This window comes from Notamacropus eugenii, chromosome 5 (assembly GCF_028372415.1).
Source record: "Notamacropus eugenii isolate mMacEug1 chromosome 5, mMacEug1.pri_v2, whole genome shotgun sequence".
Classification (NCBI taxonomy): Eukaryota; Metazoa; Chordata; class Mammalia; order Diprotodontia; family Macropodidae; genus Notamacropus; species Notamacropus eugenii.
The window spans coordinates 461,225,098-461,250,625 of NC_092876.1; the positions used below are offsets into that span (position 1 = coordinate 461,225,098).

The 25,528-nt window shown below is 36.3% G+C and overlaps 1 protein-coding gene across 4 annotated transcripts in view; it reads left to right on the forward strand.

The window, feature by feature from the left end:
- Nucleotides 1–21,097, forward strand: part of TBC1D23 (TBC1 domain family member 23) — a 44,295-nt gene extending 23,198 nt beyond the window's left edge. For 2 of the 4 annotated variants that reach the window (XM_072615390.1, XM_072615389.1), the window contains 11 exons: nt 305–427; nt 1,466–1,558; nt 1,940–2,110; nt 6,146–6,188; nt 6,863–6,972; nt 8,192–8,334; nt 10,425–10,469; nt 13,522–13,610; nt 16,608–16,743; nt 17,656–17,850; nt 19,441–21,097. In XM_072615390.1, the coding sequence (XP_072471491.1) occupies nt 305–427; nt 1,466–1,558; nt 1,940–2,110; nt 6,146–6,188; nt 6,863–6,972; nt 8,192–8,334; nt 10,425–10,469; nt 13,522–13,610; nt 16,608–16,743; nt 17,656–17,850; nt 19,441–19,522 (1,230 nt within the window). In that variant the 3' untranslated portion in view covers nt 19,523–21,097. The remainder of the gene's footprint in view (nt 1–304; nt 428–1,465; nt 1,559–1,939; nt 2,111–6,145; nt 6,189–6,862; nt 6,973–8,191; nt 8,335–10,424; nt 10,470–13,521; nt 13,611–16,607; nt 16,744–17,655; nt 17,851–19,440) is intronic. The other 2 variants (XM_072615393.1, XM_072615392.1) reach the window with 1 other exon arrangement.
- The last annotated feature ends 4,431 nt before the right edge of the window (nt 21,098–25,528 follow it).

Sequence of the window (25,528 nt, forward strand, 5' to 3'; positions counted from 1 at the left end):
ACAACTTTGATTTTACCATTACTAGGCAAACCAGTTGAATTCAGTCTTATGTAGTAGGCTGTTGGTTTGGGCTTTGCAGTTGTGAGTACTGTGTGATTGTGAGATACAAGCTTTGTTTATTCTTATTGGTTTAAGAAAGAGTTTGTGTGCATTGAGGCTATGTAGAATGAGTTTTAAAAAGGATACTGCATATAACATATCAAGTCTTGATTTTGGTTTATTTGGAAGTCTCTATGAAAGGGACAAAGCACTGATTTTGATTTTTCTTTCTAAGTAAAAAAAATACTTTTCTCTTACCATTTAGGACAATCATAGTTTATTTGGCAGTCCTTTGCTGGGAATTAAGGATGACGACACAGATCTGAGTCAGGCTCTCTGTCTGGCAGTTTCAGTATCGGAGATTCTTCAAGCAAATCAACAGCAAGGGGTCAGTAAATAAAAGAAATACATTTTTCCCCCTGAAAAAATGACGCTTTTAAATGCAAGGAATTTTGGCCACTAATTTTCTTCAAAAGTTTAATGTTATAGATCAAAGATGAAATAGAATGTTTAGTGCTAATTTGTGATCCAGGGTTTGGCTAATTTTATACAGGACTTTAAGACTACATATGGTAAGAAGGGAAAATTGTGAGAACAATATTCCTTAGTACTTAAGTTGTTCTCATCAATATGAAAACCACAGAAAGCTGCCCTTATCAGTTACATTTTTCAAATATAAGCACTGTCTTGCCATGTTAGAAGTTCTTTCAGGGAATCAGAAAAATGTATTGGGGAGGGGAATGGAAAACTGCTATGCTATGATGTTCCTTCCCCCCAAAAGGATGTTAGGATCATAGGTTTAGGGCTGAAAGGGACCTTAGAGACCATCTAGTCCAACCCCCTCATTTTACAGATGAGGAAACTAAGGCCCAGAAAGGTCAAGTGACTTGTCCAAGGTTACACAGGTAGTAAATGGCAGAGCCAAGATTCGAACCCTGGTCCTCTGACTCCAAATCCAGCTCTCATTCCACTGCACCACGCTGCCTCTTAATACCAGTCATGGGACTGGTAGTTTGGGATTAAAGTGAGTACCAGTATCTGATTTTTCTCTTATAAGAAATAAAGACATTAAATCCTTATTAAATAATTCATTACATGAACTTAGTTGTCAGTTCAGAAGATTTTCTTTCCACGTTCGGGAAATAAATTTTATGTTCTGCTTAATGCCTAGTGTGCTGTAGGCAATTACTGCCTTATCTTTAAAGCTTTTAAATTATAAAAAATATCATTGTAAGACATTTTTATTGTTAAATTTTAGAATTACTTTGGATATCTTAAGTATTTCCTTGGTTGAATCTATTATATTCATAATACTCAATTCAGTTTTTTATTAGCACATCATATTGGTCCATCTTGCTTTGATCAGTTTCTTATTCAATTTTTCATTTTGAGAATTCTAACATTTCAGATGTTGTTTTCCTCATAGGAAGGAGTCCGATTCTTCGTGGTGGATTGCAGGCCTGCAGAGCAGTACAATGCTGGGCATTTATCAACAGCTTTTCACTTAGATTCAGACTTGGTTAGTATGAGCTCTGATCAGATAAGCAAAGTAAGGAACAATGCTGTTTTTTCCCTTAATAATCCATAAGTAAGGAATATGATACTATTGTTAGTGACTATGTAGTCTCATAATGGTTATTATTTTGAAATTCTTGCTGCATTTCTGGAAATGCAACTTAAGTTCTGACTTTAAATACTACCACATTATTTCAACTGAAAAAAATTACATATTCTTAGGGGAAAGTTCGTATACTTGATTAAGAACTGAAAACGTCAGTTTTAAATGATATCTAAATATGAGTACTTATTTCAAATAGTAACTGAGAAATATTTCATTACAATTTTGAACTTGATTGATTATCAGAAAGTACAAATATGCTGTTCTTTTTTTCCCCTTCAGATGCTTCAGAATCCATCAGAATTTGCACAGTCAGTAAAGTATTTGCTAGAAGCCCAGAAGCAGTCTATTGAGTCTGGTTCAGTTGCAGGCGGGGAGCACCTCTGTTTCATGGGAAGTGGCAGGGAAGAAGAAGACATGTATATGAACATGGTCCTTGCACACTTTTTACAGGTACGTTTGTATAAATGACTGCAGTTGAGCAAGGCTTTTCTCTTGATCATTGATTTAAAATAGAAAGTTAATGCTGTAAAAAATAAGCAGGCCTATTGGTCATTTTCTGTGGACGGATAAAGGAAAGTGTGGCATCATGAAACTGGTTGTGAACTTTTGAGACTTGGCACTTTTTCTTTATATTTAAATGCTGTCATGGGCCTCCCCTTTATGTCAGCAGAATGAGAAGGTTGGACCAGGTGATCTCTAAGCTCCCTTCCATCTCTAAATCTCGAAATTAATTGTGCTACTTTGGAAGCAGTCTGGTTTTGTTTTTGCTTTCTATCTTCAGGGCTTAGTCCTGTGTCCATGGTGCTTAATAAATGTGGGTTGAATTTAATCAAATGACCTGTGGATTTGGTGGCATGGTTTGTGCTCCTCTCTGCACTCCCGCAAAACCATCCTCTCATCATTTATTTAACTAGACAGTTTAACTTTATAAGCATCTAATGAAATTGTGATAACTAGATTTTTGAACATTGGGACTTAGATCTCAGCATTTGTGTGGTTTTTGAATTAGGGAGGTAAGAGATATACTGTTGGCATAAGCATGTTTCATCTCGTGTTTCATTTCATGTTCGATTCTTGGTGTTAATGAGAAGCCTTTTTTTAAAAAAAATTTAAGAAAAACTCTAAGTACCTATTCTGTCCTGTCTGCCAACCAATAAACTTTTAAGGGTTCATAATAAACATTATTAAATGCCTCCAGGCACTGTGCTAAGCCGGGAATACAAAAAGAGGCAAGTGACAATTCCTGGAGTTCTCAGTTTAATTCAGGAGATAACAGGAATCTAGAGAAAGCAAACCTTCTGGAGGATAAACTGTCTCACGGTCCCCACCCATAGGTAGCTCTCCTTCTAACCAAGCACCTGAGCTGGTCCTTGAAGGAAAAGAGATTTTGACAAATGGAGACATGAAGAGAGCGCATTCCAGAGTTGGGGAATGACCTGGGACCAAGTGCAAAAGCAAGTAGTGATCTCATTCGATTTGAATGTAACATGTATGGAGTGGAATCCTAGGAAGTAATCCCAGAAAAGTAATATGGAAGCAGACTGTGGAGGCCTCAAATGGAAGCCTAAAGTGTTTGTATTTTTTCCTGTAGCTAACAGAGTGGCCCTGAGGGTTCTCAAGTAAAGGAGTACTTTGTGAAGATCAGATTGTCCTCTGTGTGCAGGAAGTAACGAAGAGGGGAGAGACTGGGGAGATGACGCAGGAGGTTCTCTGTGGAGTCCAAGTGAGGGTTGAGGAGGGCCTGAACTACCTGGGGCCGTTGTTAGTGACAAGGAGAGGACAGCTGTGAGACATTTTACAAGAGTAAATTCAGTAAGACTTGGCACCTAGATGTGGGGATTGATGGTGAGGGCAAATCATTGGAGGGGAAGGAACTGCATTGCCTACCGCGGCTAGGATACCCTGTTAGAGTTACGTAGCAGGTAGATAGAAATACAGAATTAGAGCTCTGAGAGAGAACACTGTAAATTGTCATTGAAATCTTGATAGTGTGTGAGAGCCCAGGGAAAGGGCATAAAAATAAGAGAAGAAAGCCAAGGAAAGCAGAAAAGAGGAGTGGAAAGAGAATGGTAAACCATGAAGGAGGCTGTGGAGCATTTTGACAGGTAGGAGAACCAGGAGAAAGTAGAGTTAAGGAGGCCGAGGCAGAAGAGAATGTGAGAACAGAGAGACATTGTCTCATGCTTCAAAACAATTGGAATTGGTAATGTGGAAGGAAAGTATTTCTAGAGTGCATATATAAGAAATTACATACACACACACACACACACACACACACACACACTCTCTCTCTCTCTCTCTCAAGCATAAACAAGGACATCTGGATGAACAACATGTACAGGAAACCCCATTTCATTTTGTGCTCTTTGGAGGATATCTTGCCTGATAGTTGCAAACCCCTTTGAGGGGTGTGTGTGGGGGGGGTGCGTGTGGGTGGGTGTGTGTGTGTTTGATGTCATGTTTTTTTGCATCAGAATTCAGTTACTTGCTCCTCAGTGAGGTCCATGACCATTCAGAAGATATTGGACTAACAGCATTCCAGAGGAAAACCAAATAGATAAAGAATTGTATTTTTCAGACTATGACATGCATTTTGAAGAGTGATCCATTAAATTATGCTGTCATGTTGAATAATCACTGCAGATTGACAATAAGTTTAGTTCAGAATTGAATAAGAAGAAAAGAAAGCAGACTAAATTGCAGTTGGGAAATTGGGCAACATTTTCAGTGATTCCTGACCTTCAGAGTTCTTTTTGTCAGCATTATGCTGTCAGTGATTCTATATACTGTAGTTCTAGATTGTACAATACCATGGTCTCCTAACAGTTAAAATTTTTGATAAACCCAAAAGGCAGTGGAGAAATGTGGGGGTGGGGACAAGCAGACTGCAACATATTATCAATCATTTGCACATGAAGGACAAAAAGATAGCCAGGAAATATATGATAATCTATGATAGAAGAGATAGAAACTGTTAATAACAACACAAAAAGATGCACAGACTCCTTAATAATTACAAATTCAAATTACTTAATTTACTCAATAGGTAACTTGCATTTACTAGGATTGCAAAAATAATAAAATCCAATATTGGCTGGATGATAGCCTCAATACGTTTTTATTGGAACTACAGCCTGGTACAAGCATTTTGGAGAGTGGTGCGGTAATAGAAAGAGTCATAAAGCCGACATATCCATTCGTTCTGTTCCTACTCTTCAAGAGCATCATAAGAAGGGGAAAGACATAATCTTGCCAAAATTCTCATAGCTGTTCTATCTTGAATAGCAGAACTTTGGAAATAACATACATGCCCAGTAAGAGAATGACTGAACTACCCAGTAATATGCTAATGATAGAGTATATTCAGGTAACAGAACTTTATGTTGCCCTAGAAGATCATTATCAAACACACAATAAAATAAAGGAGGCACCTATATTTGAGGTGACAGCCAAGCAGAATCAGTGGAATTTAACTGTATCCACGCTGGATATAGTAAGGTAAAAAAAAAAGGAAAAAAGAATCAAAGAGGTAGAACCTCGGCAGGTCTCTGAGCTGACAGAATGAAAGTATTTTCTTTGCCTGTTTGTTGTCTATTAATTTGTTTAAGGGTGGGAATTTGAGCTAACTTTTTATTCTTTGATTCATATATTTCTTTGGTTGTTTTTACTGACAGTCATTATGTTTACAATTTTAAAAAAATCCTTTAAAAACTAGTGAAAGGCTTCTAGCTTGCAGGTAGATCCTCTCTGGAGTGTGGGAACATAAAAGAACTTCTTAGAACGTGGCTCATGAATGCATTGCTACACCTCTGCGGTCTCACATTCGCTGAAGTGTAAAAATGATTGGAGGACAGAATCAGAAAATGACTGACCCACTGTGTGGAAAAGGTTAGATGACAGAATTCTTGGATGGAGTGAGATGCACATAGTGACTAAAATGAGGGCCCCAGGCCATCTTCCCTGTATTTATTCTCCTTTCTAGGGCGCATTTGATTCTCATTCAATAAATGTTCTGGTACTAGTCATGCTTTGGCAATTAGAGGAAAACTTGGGGAGATTAAATCATTTTGTATGGTTTGCATTCATACCATGGCCTTTGGAAGTATTTTGAAAGGTTTAAAAGATGCTATGAGGAAGGATTTCTTTTTGGTTATTCCTCTTGAGCCTTTTGGTTCTGTGGTATATTTTAAATCATATAGCCTTTACATTGAACTGTTACCCTTCGGAAGTAACAGTTTTCAGTGGGGAAAAAAAGAACAAACCCAAAAAACACATTCCTAAGCCTTTGTGTAAAAGTTGTGAATATCAAGAAGAAAACTGGCAGTTTAATATTTAACTCTGTGGATCTTGTTTTTAGATTCTTTTTAAAAAGGGCAAAACAAATATGCTAGTAGTATTTCTAGAAATGTACTTTGTAAACAACATCATTAGCATTTTGAATAGTGGGGAATTTAAAAATAATTTCATATTTATTTCCCATGACAGAAAAACAAAGAATATGTGAGCATTGCCAGTGGAGGATTTATGGGTAAGTTTAATATTTCATTTCTTTACCTCTGGCATATGGGAAGGGAGGATACTTGGAGTGACAGCAGAAGTGATATTGGACGGAGAATGGCATGAATCACTGAGCGTTTATTAAATGCTCACTGTTTTTGCCACATACTGTTAAGTGCTGGGGATAGAAAGAGAGCGAAACAGTCCCTGCTCTCAAGGGGTTCTCGTTGTTGTATTTGTTGTCCTGCTACAGAATGGAGCTAAGGCTTTGCACCAGTCATTGCTTTTACTGGAGATTTTTAAAAAATAATTAACTTTGAAAGTTGTTAAATTGTTATAGGAAAGGCTAGCTTGACTTTTCCTTCCTTAAAGAAAAGCAGCAGTAGATCTCCCCTGAATTCTTTATGTTATGTTGTAAGATAATTTACTTGAGGTTACCTATGGGCAGCTCACAGAAACCAGAAAGGGAAAAGGTAGAACTCACCAGAGTTGTGTTAAAAATCTCTGTAATGCATGCATGGCACATGGACAGGAAGTTAGTGGGGAGAGGGGGCTTTCTTTAAATTATATACTGTTTTAATATTGTCTGCAGAGAGGGGATCATATGTATGTAAGGAACCAATGTTGTATCATATTTGCTTAGTTGTGTAATAACTGTGTTTCAAAGGGTTTGATACTTTAGTTTTTCTTTTGTTTTCCCACAAGCACTCCAGCAGCACTTAGCAGACATAAATGTGGATGGGCCAGAAAATGGTTATGGCCACTGGATTGCTAGCACCTCCGGCTCCAGGAATAGCGTAAATTCCTCTGTCGATGTAAGTATCTGCATAGGGATTGTGGCCAAAGCTGGAAAAATGTCTAGAAAAGAGGACCAGGGATTAACAAATTCATTAAGTAGGTTCATTCTGTTTATAGGGAATCGTAATCATTTAGTCACATGATAATTTGTTTTAATAGAAGTCTTCTGATTTTGTACAGATATGTTCTTAGTCTATTTTAGTTATTACCTTGAATAGAAAAAAGTTTCAGAAGTTTGTCAGGTTTAAGTGTGTCTTCCTTTTCCTTGAAAATCCATTAGGCCTAAGTCATTTTTTAATATAATTATAGTCTTCAATACCTAAGGCCTAATGCATGATTATCCCCCAAAGGAGAACTATAAACAGGGCACCAATTAATTAATTTGCCTGTAGTTCCTTTGAGGTATCAGCTCAATTTAGTCTTTAACCATTTTATAAAGAAGCCATTTAGTATTTGGCTGATGCCCCCTTACATCAGATGAGAACTTGGATGAGTTTATTTATTACGCAGTGATTTGGTTATTGAAGACTCTCTTGCAATAACCTGTTTTCTATAAATTACCTGTTTCCAATAAACCACTAGATTGGGAAGAAGAGGCCGACTCACCTTATTCAGATTCTTCACAGCATCTTTTGGGAGCTAAGTAGCTCTTCTCTCCACCCACTTTTCCAACTCACAGCCCTAATGAAAGACCTAATGGAAGCCCTCTAACCTTTTGCTCCAACAACTATCTAAAAATAAAAGGGTAAAGTTAGGAAGAGAATGTGCTATGTATATTAAAAAGAAAATTTCTACTAAAGCTACTTCAACCATTTGCAAACCAGAAAGTAAAAAGGAGTCTGATAAGGAGATTGTTTTCAGTATTAATTTGGTTAAGTTTGAGGTTTAGACATAGAAGCAGATTTTTTTTAATGTCTGTGTATTTATTTAGTTTCTAAAGAAAATACTTGAAGAAGCAAGAAAAAAATACAGTAGAAATGTAAAAGAAAAAATGAATGAGCCATATTAGTAGTGATCTTAACACCTTTCTATTCTGTAGGTAAGACAGGTCAGAAGCCAGTGAGCTTGAACTATTTCTCATTGAGGGAGGAATAGATTTCGATAGCTTAAGGCATTTATGCCTGATTTTCCATCTTCCACTCTTAAAGAGTCCATATCCACATATTTTTGTCATGCATTTGCTTGCTTTTATGTGTTAGGAGACATTTAATCCTTAGATCAGTTCTTTTCTTACAGGGTGACTCTCCTAATGGTTCAAATGATGGGCGAGGAATGAAATCATTGGTAAACAAAATGACTGTCGCTTTAAAGACAAAATCTGTGAATGTCAAGGAAAAAGTTATCAGTTTTATTGAGAATACATCCACTCCTGTAGACAGGTGAGGTTTTTTTTTTATAGAACTTGAGATTAAGAGAGGAACATGATACAGGAGAAGGAAGTCTGGTTTTGTGTCTTACGTAACACACTTAAACCTGTCTAGGCTTCAATTAGCTCATGTGTAAAATGAGGGAGTTGGATTGGATTACTTCTCAACTCCTTCCAGATTTATGTCTGTAACATAAGACCTACAATCTATGATTGGCACATAGACATACCTCAGTCAATGAAGATACTCCAGAAAAGTTGTTTAAATACATTTTTATTAAGTGATCCTATTCCACTAAATTCTCCATATTATGTTTCATGGAATAAATTTTGGCTCACAGTTTATCCCCTCTTTGGCAACAAAAAGAGGGATTGTGCATGGAATGCCCAGTATACAGCAAAGTGAAGAATTACAAGATAACTAGGGAAACCTTATGTATTAAAATCTTTTAAAACTTGAAAATGGGGTAGATAGGTGGTGTAACTTATTATTCATTAAAATAATACCACCTGCTACAATACGTCCATATCACTACATGTAGTGGATACTTTTCCACTATCTTATGGGCAGTAGAAAGAGTCCTGGCTTTTGGGGAAATATCTTTGCCAGTTCTTGATCTAACATTCCTTTATTAGAGATTTCTAACCTAGGAAGTTTTACCTTGCTAAACAAAACATGGACCTACTCCTTGGAGTTTGTGAGTTTAATTATTCACAGAACTTTATTTATAGAATTTAAATAATTTCAGGATTTATTTTTGTCAGGAAGACTCATCTTCCTGAGTTCAGATGTGGTCCCAGACACTTACATTCTGTATGACCTTGGGCAGTTCACTTAACCCTGTTTGTCTGTTTCCTCATCTGTAAAATGAGCTGGAAAAGGAATTGACAGACCATTCCAGTATCTTTGCCAAGAAAACCCCAAAGGGGTCGCTAAAAGTCATACATCACCCCAAAATGACTGAAATAACAAATTGAAAGGTAAGGGAGGGTCTATTAAAAATAATAATTAAATTTACTTTTAAAAAATGCACATGCTGAATTTAACCAAGGAGCAGCAAAATGTTATTTCTTGGATTTTTGTTTGCATTTTTAAGTTATTTTATTGATGTCCTATTTTTGCTTCTCTGACTACCCTCCTGTCCCCCCTCTGCCCTTTCTTGTAACAAATACATACAGTCCAACAAAACAGGTCAGCACATTTCCCTTTTCTGACACCCTTAATCCAGCCCTTCTTCGTAAAGGGGTGGGGGCTGTGTTCCATTATCTGTTCTTCTGAAGTCACTATTGTGACTTGCTTTGATTCGAGTTCCGAGGTTTGTTCACTTTCTTCATATCATTGTCATCTTGTAAATTATTCTTTCAGTTCTGCTTATTTTGGTTTTGAATTAGTTTGTTGTCTGAATCTTTCATAACCCTCATTTCTTCTGTTATGTTCCTTGTAAAAATGGCTGCGAAAGAACAAAAAAGGATGTTTCTAAGCAAACTTTTCTCTTGAAAATACAGGCACTTAATATTAGGTTTTACTTTCAATATCCAGGGAAATTTGAATCAAGTGATAGAAAAATTTGAATGTTAGAAATATGGCACTTCGTGCAAGTGTATTTTTTCTGCAATAAATGTAAATAGCAACCTAGATTATAGGTTTATTTTTGTTAGTAAAAAATAAAATATCCATACCTATGGAGTAATGATTGTATTAAGGTTATTTTATTAGATCTGGCTGTTTAAGTAACGGGTCTCACAGTGTTTCTTTTGTTCTTACGAGTCTAATCTTTGGGCCTTGGTTAGTTCACAACTTCTTGATAATATTATTAGGTATAGGAATGTAATTACTACTGACATTCTCTGGGGATATGGTTTGTCTTTTGAGTAAATAAGTTATCTCTCTCGTCAGCCCTCTGAACCTCCCCCTCCCCGTCTCTGCCCACACTGTCATGTTTTCCTGTGCTTTGCTTTCTACTTGAGAATATCAAAACCTTTCTTCATAATGATTTCTTCACATGATGATATGTATTGGAAAAATTGATCACTTCAAATATATATAGATTTTAATTTTTTTTATAATTGTTTTGTTCTGTCCTTTGCCTTAATTTGCTATAGAATGTCTTTCAATCTTCCTTGGCCAGACAAAACAAGTACAGAGCGGTAAGCCATGGGTAGAAGAGTCCAACTAAGCCATGCTTGTCTTTAAGCACGATTCACACTGTTTGTAAGCATTAGTGACACTGACATAACCTGAGATTCCAGGTAGCAGTTTTAAAAAGCTCAGTTTTTCAGTAGCCTCTTTTCATTTGCTTTTTGAGTATTTGTCTAGCACTGCTCTTTGGGCTGTATTAGCTTGGTGCTTTTGATTTTTTATTTCATGCATGCTTCTTTGGTTTGGTTCTTCTTCCTTTTATGCCATTTTCTCTTGAGAACTTAATTTTTCATGAACACTTTGCATTGAAGACTGAGTACACCAGTGTGATCATACATGCCATCTTTTGCTTTGAGGTATAAGCATGTTGCTTACAGGAAAGTAAATGAGAGAGGAGAGAGAGAGAGAAACAGAATTTAAAAGTACCAGCTTGTAGGAGAAATAATTGATAAAGCATGGTCTCCACCTCTTGAAAGTGTGCAATCTAATATAGAATCTTAGAGTTGGGAGAGACCTTCCAGGTCATTTGGTCCAACCTAGTGCCAATAGAAGAATTAAATAGCACTTAAGAAATTTGTTCTGCCTATGACTGATTGGTTTTTTTTTCTATTTCCATGATATCATTTATTGTTTTCTAGAAGTTTAGTTTTTAGAATAATGAAGCTTACTACTTTGTGAATATAAACCAGTTAAAGAGGGCTGGCTCTTTTCTGGTAACACACCTTTTGGAAGCTAGTCTCCTAATTTTTTTAAACTTCGCATTTAAAGGTTTTTTTGGCATAGTGCCAATATAAGATAATTCTGAAATGCTAACCCAAATATTTTCCTAGAGAAATCACTTTTTTTTGAAAAATCACTTCTTTTAACACCATAATTGGTTAATTTTTTTTATTTCTAAAGGCATTCTTCCCTGTCATACAGTCATCTCCATTTTTCCTGTTATGAGATGATTGTTTTAGTTAAATTTTGTTTGACTGAGCTTTATTCTTCCCAAATTGTGAGCTAATTTATCATTCAAATTGTGATCTTCTTTGTCCCAGTTAATTTTTGCATTACATTTGTGAGACCTAACAAACATATTAATGTAGAGAAGCTACCTCAAATCAGAGTTTGGGCAAAATATAATATAGATGAAGTGAAAACAGGAGTTGTTTTCTTTCCATCTTTGATGAAATTAGTTAAAAATTCCTTCCCTTCTGATATTCTATTAAGGTGTTAAGTTGAAGAGTAATACTGACATATCTTTAAAATTTACCCAAAGTATTTTGTTCCATTTTTTTCTTTGCAAAACATATTTGGACTGTCCAGATGAAGAATCTGCTTTTGGATTGTCAGTGTTACTCATGCTTATTTTCTGATTGTTACTCTTGTAAATGTTGGCTGTAAAAAAAAATTCATAATGGCTTAATCAAAAGAAAATCAATGCTTTCTATTTTAAAAAATATACTAAAAGATCTTAAAATGGGATGTAAGCCTTGGCTTTTGGCAATATCATTTTCTTCCCTTTAAGAAAACTTGACAAAAGATTTATGACATGGATTTCAAGCCCAGACAGTGTGGTATAGTAGGAAAAAGTCCTAGTTTGGGATCAAGGGCCTTGGTTCAAATCCTAGCTCTATGCTTATTACTCCTGTGACTAAGCAAGTTACTTAAAAATGAGGGCTTCATACTAGATAATCTCCAAAGTCTCCTCTAGCTTTAGTTTGGAGCTTATGATTCTGTGATGAGATTTTTATCCCTGAAGCTCTTTTGCTGATGTGGCTTCTACCTCAATAAATTTACTGGGTGATGAGAAGGAAGATTTGCTTTAATTTCTAGATCACTTAATTTGTCTTAAATTCCAAGTGTATGAGACACATTGTTTAAAAAACTCTCGTGGTTCACAGGAGCTTTTTTATCTAGTATTCATAATGTGTAGTGTTGAACCTGATATGAACTTAATATAAAATTTCTTTGAAAGGAAACAAGAATAGCTGTGCACTGAGAAGTGACCAATTCCCCGGCACCCATGTGTGATTGTACTTCGTCCCCAGCGTGTGGGAAAGGCCACTATTGCTTTAGGTGTTGTTGATGAGGCCAGTGAGTCTAATGCTGGGATTGTAGCAAACCAAGCTCAAGTTTGGGGGACATCTGACCCACATTTGGTTCAATATTATATCTACTTCCCATTGGTTTCCTGTTCAGCAATATATTGTATATAGTCTAAAATATCAGCCTCTTTTGGGAAAATAAGGGACTAGAACAATGGTTTTCTACTTATAGCCTCATTTAGTGCTTGTTAGAGAATTACCCACACACAATTAAGAAAACTAATTGAGAGTCTAATCCAAATTTTTTTATACAAGAACATCTTGCAAAATATGATAAAGTGTGAAAGTCTAGAGTGTACATTTATAGTAAATGATCTTTATTCTAAAAATATGATGCTGCTTCTTCAAAAGTGTGGACTAATATATAGTTGATGGAGTGCTTTGATTTTACTTTGATGACTTATAGAGGTCATTGATATCGCGCACACACTTTAGAGGTAACTTCCATCCTATAGGTTCATCTAGGCTGTGTGCACATTTATTTGTCTCTATAAAAAATGAGATTGGAGCTGCCATGTTTTGAGGGAGAACCTTAGTCCTCATAGTAATTTTTTATGTCCATAAAAAAGTTTTAAGAATAAAAAAAAGTAAACAAAACCAAGTTTTCCCAACATGCCACCAGTTTTTGTGTTTTAGAAAGAAAATGCCCAGTTGGCTTCGTTGTTCTTCGAACCTTTGATTCCACTGTCAGGAACTTGGGATTGCATTTAGAAGGAATGTTTAACTTGTTTAAATTTCATTCTTACAGCTTTGAGAACATTTAGTTTAGCAAATAAACCCTATACTCCACTTTCACTAACGTAGTTTGCTTATCTCCTTTCAGTTTTGACACAGCTTTTCTGAAACTATGGGCTCTTCTTGCGTGCATAAAATTCATATTTGCTTGCATGTTAAAATGGTGTTTGGGGAAAACTTTGCATGACTGTTATCTTAAACGGTTATTTTCTTTTCCAAATTCCAATAATTATAGACATGTGAGTAGCAGTGACAGACTGGGCAAGCCCTACCGTGGTGTGAAGCCCGTATTCAGCATTGGGGATGAAGAAGAATACGACACAGGTACATCCACGCTTTGGAATTCTTTAGGTGTCATCCACATGCACTACTGCTCTGTGCTACATAATATATAGTAAGATTGGGCATAATATGCTTGATATGGGCATAGTTTGATTCAGAAGTTGGGAACAGCTGGCCCAGTACTTTATTTCTTGTAACCAATAGATGACAGCCAGCGTTGATACCAGGTGATTGCTACCATGTGTCCATAGCAATAGTTACTCCAAAGAGCCACAAGGCGGAGGTGTTGCTTCTTAAAACTCTTTTTTTCTTTCCTCTTCTAACTATCCATCTACAACATCTCTGTTTTACTCTTTTCAGTTCATGTCAATTCAGCAAATATTAGAGATCTACCTAGTTAATCAGTAAACATTTATTAGGCACCTACTAAGTGCCAGGAACTGGGAATTAAAAAAAAAAAAAGGCCAAGACTATCATTACATTTAAACATATGTTCTTTGTGCTGAGCACTGTGGTAGGTGTCAGGGGGACAATGAAGTTTAGATAAAATATGGACTCAATTTTTATGGAGCACAGGCTAGTCAGGGGATATGACATCCACAGGTAATTACTAGGGAACCAGAAGTTCATAAAACAGGTGAAATCAAAGAAATATATCTATCAGAGATCAGAAAAGGTTTCCTGAAGGACATAGAATTTGAACTGAACTTTCAGGAAGGGTAGAAATAACAGGTGTGTGTTTGGCAAATGTTAGAGATGGTGTGGGAGCAAATGAAAGTGTCATATGTAGAGAGAGAAAAGAGGGCAAAGAGCGGAATGTTGAGGAAGAAAGCTCCAGGAACAGTAAATTGGAGTCACACAGAGACTCAAAATGGAAAACAAAATGTTGTGATTATTAAGCTCTCCCAGCATGGAATGAACTGCCCCAGGAGGGTGGTGTGTTCTCCATTACTGAAACTCATTGATTAGAAATATTTTAGAGTAGTTTGAGGTCCTTTTCAACTGATATTTTGTAATTCTTGAGGGTGAGTGTCAAATGCTGCCGACAAGAAGAATGAGGACTTAGAAGAATACTATTGGATTTGTCAGTTACATCCACCATGACCCTTGAGAGAGCGGTCTCAGGAGAGTGTTGGCAAGAAAAGTCAGAGTAGAAGGGGTTGGCGGGGCATGAAATTTAGACTATTTAAAAAATGTCCTATTGTTTTTTTGATATCTATATCTATATCTGTATCACTGTCCAATTACTTCTTTACCTATTCCACCCAGAAACTCTCCTTTTTGACAAAGAAAAACAGTTGATTTCTCTTAGTATGTGCACCATTCTGGACCCAGTCTACCATTTCTCTACCAAGAGTAGTAAAAGTATGTTTCGTTAGCTCTCACAGATCTGTTGGGGATTCGCTCTTCTGAATTCTGATGTCTTTCCTTAGCATTTCCCTTATTGTGGTCTTCATGTATATTATTCCCTTGGTTCTTTCTGCACTATATTTTAGTTCATACAGGTCTTCCCAAATTTCTCTGAATTCTTCAGGCATCATTTCTTATGGCACAATAGTGATATTTATCACACTTTGTTCAGGGATCCTGCCCCTTTGCCCCCCATCCCCAACAATGGCAGCCCACTTTGTTTCTAGTTTTATACTACTATAAAAAAGTGGTACTCTGAATATTTTGATATATATGAATACTTCCTGTCTGTTTATGATTTATTAGGGATATGTGCTCAGTAGAGGTATCATTGATGGGCAGATTAGTCACTTTGCTTGTATAGTTCCAAATTTTTTTCTAGAATAGTGGCATAATGCATAACTTCACCAACAGAGAATTAGCGTACCTTTCTTCCCAATCCCCTCTCTAGTATGGACTACTTAATCGCCGAATACTTTATTTTTAAAGAAGTTTCACTATAAAGGGGAAGAGAAATGTAGGATGGCAGCTAGATGAGATAGGAATAGAAGGGGAAAACATTTTTAGAATTGATGAGACTTGGACATATTTATGAGTAAATTGGAAAGACCCAGCAGAGAGAAAAAGGGTCTTGGAAGTTTACAGGAAGGGATAATAAGATTAAGAGCACAGACAGTGGGAATTATTTTAGCACGGTGTAAATGGAAAGAAGAAAGAAGGTGAACCACAGAAGCTTTAAGGTGGGGAATTTGAGGGAATTTTTATTAGGTGATAGTGTTAATCTTGATGAAATAAAAAGTTAGGTAACTTTTATCTAGTAGTTTTACTTTTGAATAGATTTTAATGTTATCTATTCATAATTTTAGACATATTTCTCTTTAAAAACTTAAAAAGTAAATTTTTTTTACCTTAAGTGATGATTAAATTTTTTTTTTTTTTTACTTTCCCTAAGGTACTATCTGTGGCTTTTGATGGGGAAAAAAATTCCTCTCCCCTGCAATAGAGAAATGTACCCGTTGTTGGGTAGGCTCAACCATGTCCTTACAATTTTGTTACAATGAAGTTAATTTACTTCACACTGTTTTTGAAAATTATATGACAACTTTACCTAAAAACTCTTAAGATCTTTTAGTTTGGAGAAAAATTTGTTAGCCTTATACATTTTTTCACTAGATTTTCATTCCAAAATGTCATATAATATAGCATTAGTTACCTTAAGAAATATTATAGGGTTATTTTTCAGTTTTGTCTAATCAAAGTACTTTTGAGATTTTCTCTTGACTAGTAAGTAGTATGTCACTTTTCAAAAGTTGGTGAAAAGATATTAAAAATATTTTTATAGCACTATTGTGGTTTGTGAAACATTTTATTTCCATTAGTTCATTTGATCCTAAGGATAGCCTTTGAGCTATGGACTAAAGGTGATATCATCTCTGTTTTACAGATGAGTAAACAGAGGCTCAGAGAGATTAAGTGACGTACCCAGAATTACATAGCTTGTGAATGTCAGCATGGAATTGAACCTAGTTTTCTCTTGACTAAAAGCTCGGTGCTTTTTTTTTTTTACTATATCACGTTGCCTTTCTGAGAAGTGATCTCCATTTATATAATAATTTTAATACTTTATAGATGAAATTGATAGCTCCTCAATGTCAGATGATGATCGAAAAGAGGTTGTGAACATCCAGACCTGGATAAACAAGCCAGACATCAAGCATCATTTTCCTTGCAATGAAGTAAAAGAAAATGGACACATGTTTCCTAGGTATTGGTTCAAGACATTTTCTTGTGCTGAAATAAAATTTGTCAAAGTTAGTATGATAATGTGTACTTAAAATTATTGAGTGGGCTAAAAAAAAATTTAAATCTGACCATTTTATGATGTAAATTCAATCTGCCATAATAACTTTTGTCAACTTTTGCAATGTACGTGTCATATTTTTTAAAACGAAAATCTCTCACCTGTGGTATTTTATAAATGTATCAAAAGTTAATTGAGCCAGAGGGGTTATTAACCATTGCTCCATAGTCACTTGTGATTGGGGGACCTAAATACATTGCATTCCTTAATTCCTTAAGAAAACTTAATAATCTGTGGTCATCTCTAGTTTTGGTACCATGCTAGAGTATATTGAATGATAGCCTTCCTTTGATACTGCCACAGGGAGATTCTAGTTCTCTGAGTCAAAAATCAAAGTTGATACAAAGTATAAGGAAGCAGAAGATAATACCTTTACCTATAAACTGTGTATGATTTGTTCACTAGTTACTGTCACTTTTAGAGTCCAAGGTTTTCAAAATATATTTTTTGTGTGTTTGTAGATGAATACATTTTTGTTTGCATCTTTATGAATAAAGAGTTCCATTTTAGCTGGAGCATTATTAATAATAGACATCGTTTGGCTACATTTGTGTGTTATGTTGGGTCTTTTTTGTTATACCAATTATCAGGAGTAGCTGACCATCAATTTAAAAAATTTAGGGGGTAGGAACGAAAAATCTCTAATTATAAAATAGTTTTTTTTCGTAAATTATTTTCTGCTAGGACTGGCCAGTGCAGAATTAACCTCTCCTAGATTTAAACAGTGTATTAGCAAAAGGGATGCTTGGTGGCATCGATTTTGATTTAATTTGTGAAAATATTTTTTCTAATACTTGGTTACTTTTTCCTTTCAAGTCATCTTTTGGTTACTGCAACACACATGTACTGTTTAAGGGAAATTCCTTCACGAAAAGGATTGGCTTATATACAGTCTCGGCAAGCACTGAATTCTGTCGTTAAAATCACATCCAAGAAAAAACACCCTGAGCTAATTACCTTCAAGTATGGAAACAGCAGTACTTCAGGAATAGAGATTTTGGCAGTTGAAAGGTAAGAAGACATGATTCTCAAGCATATTGTTATATTAAAGTGGTACAATAAGATATTTAAACAATCAGTGTTTGTGTTCACATTTCTCTGCTTTTCCCTCCTCCCCCAGTAACTACTGTTGACACAAATATGGTTTCCCATGATACAGAGTTGGACTATGTCCGTTCTGGCATGTCGTTTCTGTAGAATTAGGATTTATTATACTTCTTTGGAACCAAAGAACTTTATTTGCTCATTAGATACTTGAGAGCAATGATTAAAATCAGTGTCTGGGGAGTTGTACATTTTAAATTGAACAATACTTTAAAGTGGAGTTGGTTGTTCTTTCTCCTCTACCTGGGACATTAAGCTGCTGTAGGCTTGATTACATTTAATAATTTATATCTCAGTGAAGACAGGCCTGAGCAACTGCTTATTGAAAGGTGGTTTGGAAGAGTTAAGTTCCTAAAAGTTATATCGGTCATCTTGGCTTTCAGCTTCAGTCAGGGGTTATTTCATGTGTAAATTGTTCAGTCATGCTGTTTGTAGCATCTGATACTTAACTTCCCTTAGTATATGTATACTCTGTAATGATCATTATGTTTCTTTAAACCCTCTCACGTCCCTGCGCTGTCCACTGTCCCCTCTAAAAGAACCTACATCTGTAGAATCAGTTTTTGGAGGTATGAGAGACTTCTTTCACTCTCATACTTTTGAAGTCCAGGTTGGTCACTACATTGATATGAGTTCTGATGTCTTTTGGTGGGTGGTGTCTTCTACATTATGTAGTCATTATGGAAATTGTTTTCTAGGTTCTACTTTGCAGCAGTTCATACAAGTTTTCACTAAATCCTCTGAGTTCTCCATTTGTTATGGCACAGTACTATCCATTATAGGCATGGAGAACTTGTGGCCTTGAGGCTACATGTGACCCTCTAGGTCCTCAAGTGCAGCCCTTTGACTGAATCTGAACTTCACAGAACAAATCCCCTTAATGAAAGGATATTTTCTATAAAATTTGAACTCAGTCAAAAGGCTAAGTCCAAGGGCCTAAAAGGCCGCATATGGCCTTGTGTCTTCAGGTTCCCCATCCCTGATCCATTGCATTCTTATAGCACAATGTGTCAGCTATTGCCCAATCGGTGGTTATCCGTCTTGCTTCTAGTTCTTTGCCACCACAAAAACTATTTCTGTGAATATTTCTGTACATAGGCCTTCCTTTTGTCTTTGACCTCCTAAGGATATATTTTCACAAAAGGGGCTGACATCAAATGCTTTCAGATCCTGCCTAGTTGAACACTGTTGTGCGTGCAATACAGACTTTCACAGTAGAGCTGACTGGCAACATTAGAATGTCTTATTGCAATGTAGAACCTGTCGTGAGATAGGGAAAATAAACTGTACTTGCTAGATTAGCTCCCTAGTATTGTTTCAGTTTTATAGTCAACTAAAATGATGCTGGTGCTGACCTGCACACATTCTTACTGAACTTTTCGTGGCTCTTTATTTTTCCTTGAAAAAATAATTGAACATCTCAGTCTTATTAGGTGTGTTATGAAGAATAAGCATTATTGTTATGAAAGTATTAACATTTAGTTTTTGTTCTTGTAGGTATTTGATTCCAAATGCAGGGGATGCTACCAAAGCCATAAAACAACAGATTATGAAGGTTCTGGACGCCTTGGAAAGCTAATAGTGAAAGACCAGGAGAGGTGTGAACACACTTTCCATACTGAATACTAACCTGAGACATTTTATTTACTCCTGGGAGTGCCTGAGTAGCAGGCTTAAGATAGGGTAAATTATTATTATCAATTTCAGGACTGTTTTTAAATTTTTAAATTTTCTTTTGCATTTTTGGTTTTGTACAAGTATCAAGGTCATTTACCAAGTGGCTTTAGAGTAGCTATCTTGCACCTTCATGGAGTAAGGGTACAAGATGCAGTTCAGTTTTGAGCAGCCTATTTTAAGGGAATATTCTGCACTTTTCAGGTAACAATATAGACACATGTAAATGTGTGTGTGTGCGCGTGTGTGCATAACTGCAGTGTCTTCATTGACCTTGAACACTATTCATAGAAACTGTTTAGAAAACCTAATGTTCTTACATTTGGTTTTACCCACAAATATTATCAGAGACTAAAAATATTACTCAGCGTAGTAAACATTTTGCTTACTACTCTTGTTCTTCTTAAAAGGACTGGAATTCAGCCAATTTGGTGGATATGGAGATTCCAGCTGATTGAATAATGCAGCCCTACTGTGAAGTGTAAAAACATTTTCTAAATCATACCACTTAACCTATGCACAATAATTTGAACACTTACAGATACCAGTACTAAACCTGGTACTAATAATTACCACAGGATAGCTAAGACTAACTGCTAGTTGTAATAATGAAAATGGAATGGGTAAAAAGCATTATGCTAGAAGGATAAGTGGGTTAAATTTGAAATTCAAATTGAAAAGAATAAAACTGGAGCAGTGGAAATGGTCTCCATCACAAGTGAATGATATGGTTTTGTATATTTCAAAACCTGTGTGCTTGAGTGTGCATTGTTTTACACTCATCTGAGGTTGTGTTCTGTGATGAGACTAAATAAAAGTTACTAATCAGAGTGCTACATAGCTGCGATGCCTTATCATCATGTCCTTCTTAATATTGTTTTCTTTGGGTACTTTGTTTTTCAAAAGTTCAGCTGTTTTTTAAAAAATTTTTCTTCCCCTTTGATGCAGTGAAACATAAAGTGATCTGCTTTATTTTGCTGCTTTCTTAGTTGATCTTTTTTGATCCATTTTGAACACATTTGGTGGGGAGCCTTAGATTGTGTTTGGGGCCATGGAATGACTTTGTGGAATCCTTTTTTTCATAAGGAAGGTAGCAGATCCATAGACTCTTTCAGGTCTTAAAATATAAAACCAATGCTTCGAGGAGTGAGAAAAGAATCTAACAATATTAATGGGAATCAAGTGGTTATGAGGCACTTTAATTCAGGAAATAATTTGCTTTACTATCTAAAACCAACTGAATTGAACTGTTGAAGACATTTGCATGACACTGCACCTGGGGCACGCTTGGTATTTATAATCCTGCCCTACGACTGTTGTATTACATTTACCTTTTCCTGGTCCCCTACAAAACTTTCCCAAAGTCTTTGACTTTTGCCTAATTCAGCCATGGGATTTTTTCCATAATATTAATGTAAAAATGTTTGTGTTACTGTTTTTAAATTGCAACTGTAAATAAACCAGTACAATTTGCTCATAACTTGTTCTTCCACAAGACATTACACTTTCTTCCTTTTGAGTTTTTGCAGTTGCTATATTATAGATTAATTAAAACTCCTGGTTTTCCTCTAGTAGAAAGAACTTTTGGGTTATAGGTACTGGGAAATTATTTTTGTTCACACAGAAAAACATAACATTTACCACTTTAGTTACAGCTATTGACATAAATTCTATATCTTCAAGCAAAATTTAACTTGTGCAAAAGAGACCCACTTTAATCTAGAAACACTCCCAAACCATTCATCTGGAGGGGTCCCATGGTGTAAAGCAGGTGTTATTTGGGTGGTAATTACATCAGTGGATAGCATGCCTAAGTTCACTCTGCATATCATAAGATAATAGATTTCAAATTAGAAGGGATGGCTTAAAGGCCATTACCACATTTTACTGAAGAGTAAAATAGACAAGGAGGTTTAAATGACTTGCCCATAGAGACAGGGCTTAAAAGTATTTAAGGTGGAATTTGAGCCCAAGTCTTTTTGCCTTGTCAGTGCAGTGCCTATTGACCACACCACCCTACTCTTTTGCTGCATTGCTACCCAGAGAACAAAGTGTTGTTGGGGGTGGGGAAAGGATTTTTGATTCTCCGTAATAATTCCAAACCCGAATAACAGATAAGGAGAAAATCCAGTCTGTTTTTTAATAATTAAGTAAGAATAGATCTTTAGTAGGTATGGGATATTTGAAATATCTGAAGTGTCTCTAATTTTTTTTTAATTAGCAAGATTTATTATTCTCCTTCCCACTTTATTTCCCACTGGAAGAAACAGAAATAAAACTCTTCTAGTAGGCACACATTTTACAAACATTTCCATTCATAGTCCTTTTACTGAGTCAAAACTACCTAACTGAAAACCGACCTTCGCCTTTTAAGAAGAGTATTGGGTTCATTCTTAAATGTATTTCTCTTATCAGTAGGAAAAAATAAAATGTATCAGTAGGAATGTAATCAGTAGGAAAAAATAAAATAAAAAGACATAAAATAAAAACAGGAAGTCCCCCACATACACGTAGTCATGCAAAACAGATTCTCATGTTGGCCTTATCTAAAAATACATCTCATCTTGCCTCTTGAGTCCATCATCTCTGTCCAGACATTGATAGCGTGTTCCATCAGTCTTCTGAAATCATGGTTGGTCGTTACACCGATCAGAGTTCCTAAGTCCTTTGTACCTGCTTGTCTTAATTTTTTGTAGTCTAGTTCTGTTAACTTCTTTCTCCATCCGTTCATGCAAGTCTTCCCAGATTTCTCTGGAGCAGTCCCTTTTGCCATTTCTTATACAACATTCCATTCCATTCATCTGCTGTCATTTATTCAGGCATTCTTCAATTTGGGCACCTTCCTTTAGCTTTCAGCTCTTTGCCACTACAAAATACTTGCCATACATATTTTTGTACATATAGGCTTTCATATACATACATGCGCACACACGGTTTTGTGGTAGTATTTCTTTATACAAATTATTGGTGTGTATACATGTATGCATGTATGCGTACATATATATATTCATGCATAATGTAGTGTGTGCATATGCCTAGTATATATATATATACATACACTAATAACTTGTGTAAAGAAATGCTTTTACAAACCTATCATAAAAATGTGTGTGTTTTGAGTTATTTTCTCCGTACTGATAACGATGGATTTGCATTGATGAATGCCTCCATTTTCTCTTGCCAGGTGCCCTCTTTAGCTGTTGGCATATGTTCCATAGGTTTCCAAAAATCTGGGTTTGATGTAACAGAACAAAAAGTAGATCATTTCAAAGGAATTTTGAAGATAAATGTCTTAATCAACTATGCTAAAAAACCCCCTAGTTTGGCATCACTGGCTGAGGGAAAACACACCAAGTACCTATGCGGCTTTGTTCTAATTAGCTCCTGGCTTCCAACTCTGGAAGACAAAATGCTAGTTTTATAGTAAGATAAAGAAACTGAGAGTTCTTTTGAGTAAAATTCCATTTGAATTGAAAGAAATTAAATTACTTATTCACGTGAGTTATTTCTAGAAAAAAAATTGGTTAAAGAAATTATTAATATCAAATGCTATGTTAATAGAAATTGTTAGCAGCTCTTTACCAAGATCAGTTTAAAAGGCACATTAAAGAAGAAACTGTAAATGAAAGGCATTTCTTCTGGAGTGTTCTACCATCACCGAGGCTCTGCATGGTTTAGACGGAACTTCCCCCCAAATCAGTGTCTCCAGTGCCTACCCCAAGGTGGGTATTTAATAACTGTTTGTTTGATTGTTTTGGCCTTCAGCACCGTTCTCAAGTTTCAAATATTGACATCCTCTCCTTGACTTCTTTCTTTCTCGATCCTTTTCCCCTCAGTCTTGGACTACTGCAGTAATCTCTTGACTTGTTTTTATTAGTTTTTAATCTTGCCCACTTTAATCCACCAACACCACTGAGGAAGATGAACTAAAATAGTGTTTTAATTCTGTTTTTCCCTTATTAAAAAAATCTTAACTCATCTTAGTATTCAGGGCCCTCCAAAATCTAGCCTCAGTATTCCTTTTCAACTTTCCTTAGTTCTCAGATTTTCTGTGTAATCTCTGTTTCATTCAGATAGGTAAATCCAGTTTCCCAGACTTAATTTAGTTAAACATTTAAGGACTTGCTGTGTGCAATGCATTGTGGGAGATTGCATTTTAGGGGGAAGAGAGGGAGGATACACATTTGAGAGCTGAGGAAATCAATCATGAGAGTAGTTATAAGTAATTACTAAATAAACTGAGTTGAAACTAGAACCAGGTCTTTTGACTTTTGGAATTTGGAAAACTTATCAATATTCATTTCCCACCTGCTTACTTTCCTGGACTTCATTAGCTCTAGAAACTTCCTTCTGCAAGATGAAATCAACTTGGAAACACGCCTCTTCAGCACCCCCTTCACCCGTGGTTCCTCCTTCTTACTGGAAGGGGTGGAGGATGGACATTGGAGACTCCTTCACATTCTCCACTATTTAAGAATCATTTTTCACGTAGAACCTACATAAGATAGTATGCCATCTCAGAGAGGGAGTGGGGAGGGAGGGGAAGAAATCTAAGATATATGGAAGTGATTGTCGGACACTGAAAACAAAATAATTTAATTAAAAAAAAAAGGATCATTTTTCAACTGGCTACTTTTTTGGACCTTATGATCTCCAGAAAGCTGACATTCTGCAAGGTGAAATCCATTCAGAAACACATCCTCAGATCATTTCTCACCCCAGCTGCATGATTTCATCGTGCCTATTTCTGGGTAAACCCACCACTCTCACCCCAACCCTCTTTAGCTTGTTTTTCTGTGTTGTCTCCCCTATTAGACTGGGAGCTCCTTGAGGGCAGGGACTGCCTCACGCCTTTCTTTGTATCCTCAGTGCTTGGCATAGCCTGGACCTTAGTAGGGAGGTGTTTAATGAATATTTATGGACTCAGACTCTGACCCTGATAAGTACGATAGGACAGAGAACCATGGTAGAAGCCTCAGAAAAAAGTTCTCCAAGACATAGGGGTCAAACACACTGGAGGTCACTGTCAGAAGCCAGTAAAACTGGATTAAAATATAATTGGGAAGTGTTTAACAAAATAAGTTAAAAGACAACATACTGTTGTTAATGTTAGTTGACATCTTAAATCAGCATACGACTCTTCTGAAAGGTCAGGAAAGGCCTCACAGGGAGGTGGGCACCTGAGTTACAATGATTCTAAAAGGCCAAGATGAGGAACAAGGGCCATGGAAATGGGAAGGATCGCTTCACTGATTGGAGAAGCTGTGTCGTATTTGGGGAGCCGCTATTACAGTTTGGCTACAACATAAAATTCCCGAAGGGAAAATGTGAAATAAGAAGACATTAGTTGGAACCAGATTGCAGAGGGCTTTAAATGCCACAGACTAATGAGTTTGTATTTTGTCCTAGAAACAATAGGAAGCCACTGACAGCTTTTGAGCAGGACAGTAACGGTCAGACTTGAGCTTCAGGACATTTATGTTTGCAGTTGTATGATGGATGGATTGGAGAGATTGTAAGCAAAGTCCAGGGGGTAGTGATGAGAGAATTTTCTGCAATAGTCTGACAAAAGAAATGAGCAAGATCTTCCCCTTGGAGCTTTCTACCTCCTGCTGTGTATGTATGTCCCTGAGGCCCAGCCAACTTATCTGGCCCAGCCTCACTTCCCCATTATTGTGAGACTTCTCCCTCCTGCTGGAAACCTCCTGATCTCCAGCTTCAGGTAAAGAGAGAAGCCTGATCTTCTGATCACTGCCTTCCCTCTTTCTGTAAGTGTTCCTTGAGGGGAGGCTGTTTAAGTGCAAGAGGAGCAATCTTCCCTTGACCTCAGGCCTTCCTTTTTCTGGACCTGTCCCTTTAGGGAAGAGGAAGAGGAAAGTCAGTAGGAACCTGGACTCCCATCTCCTGTTGC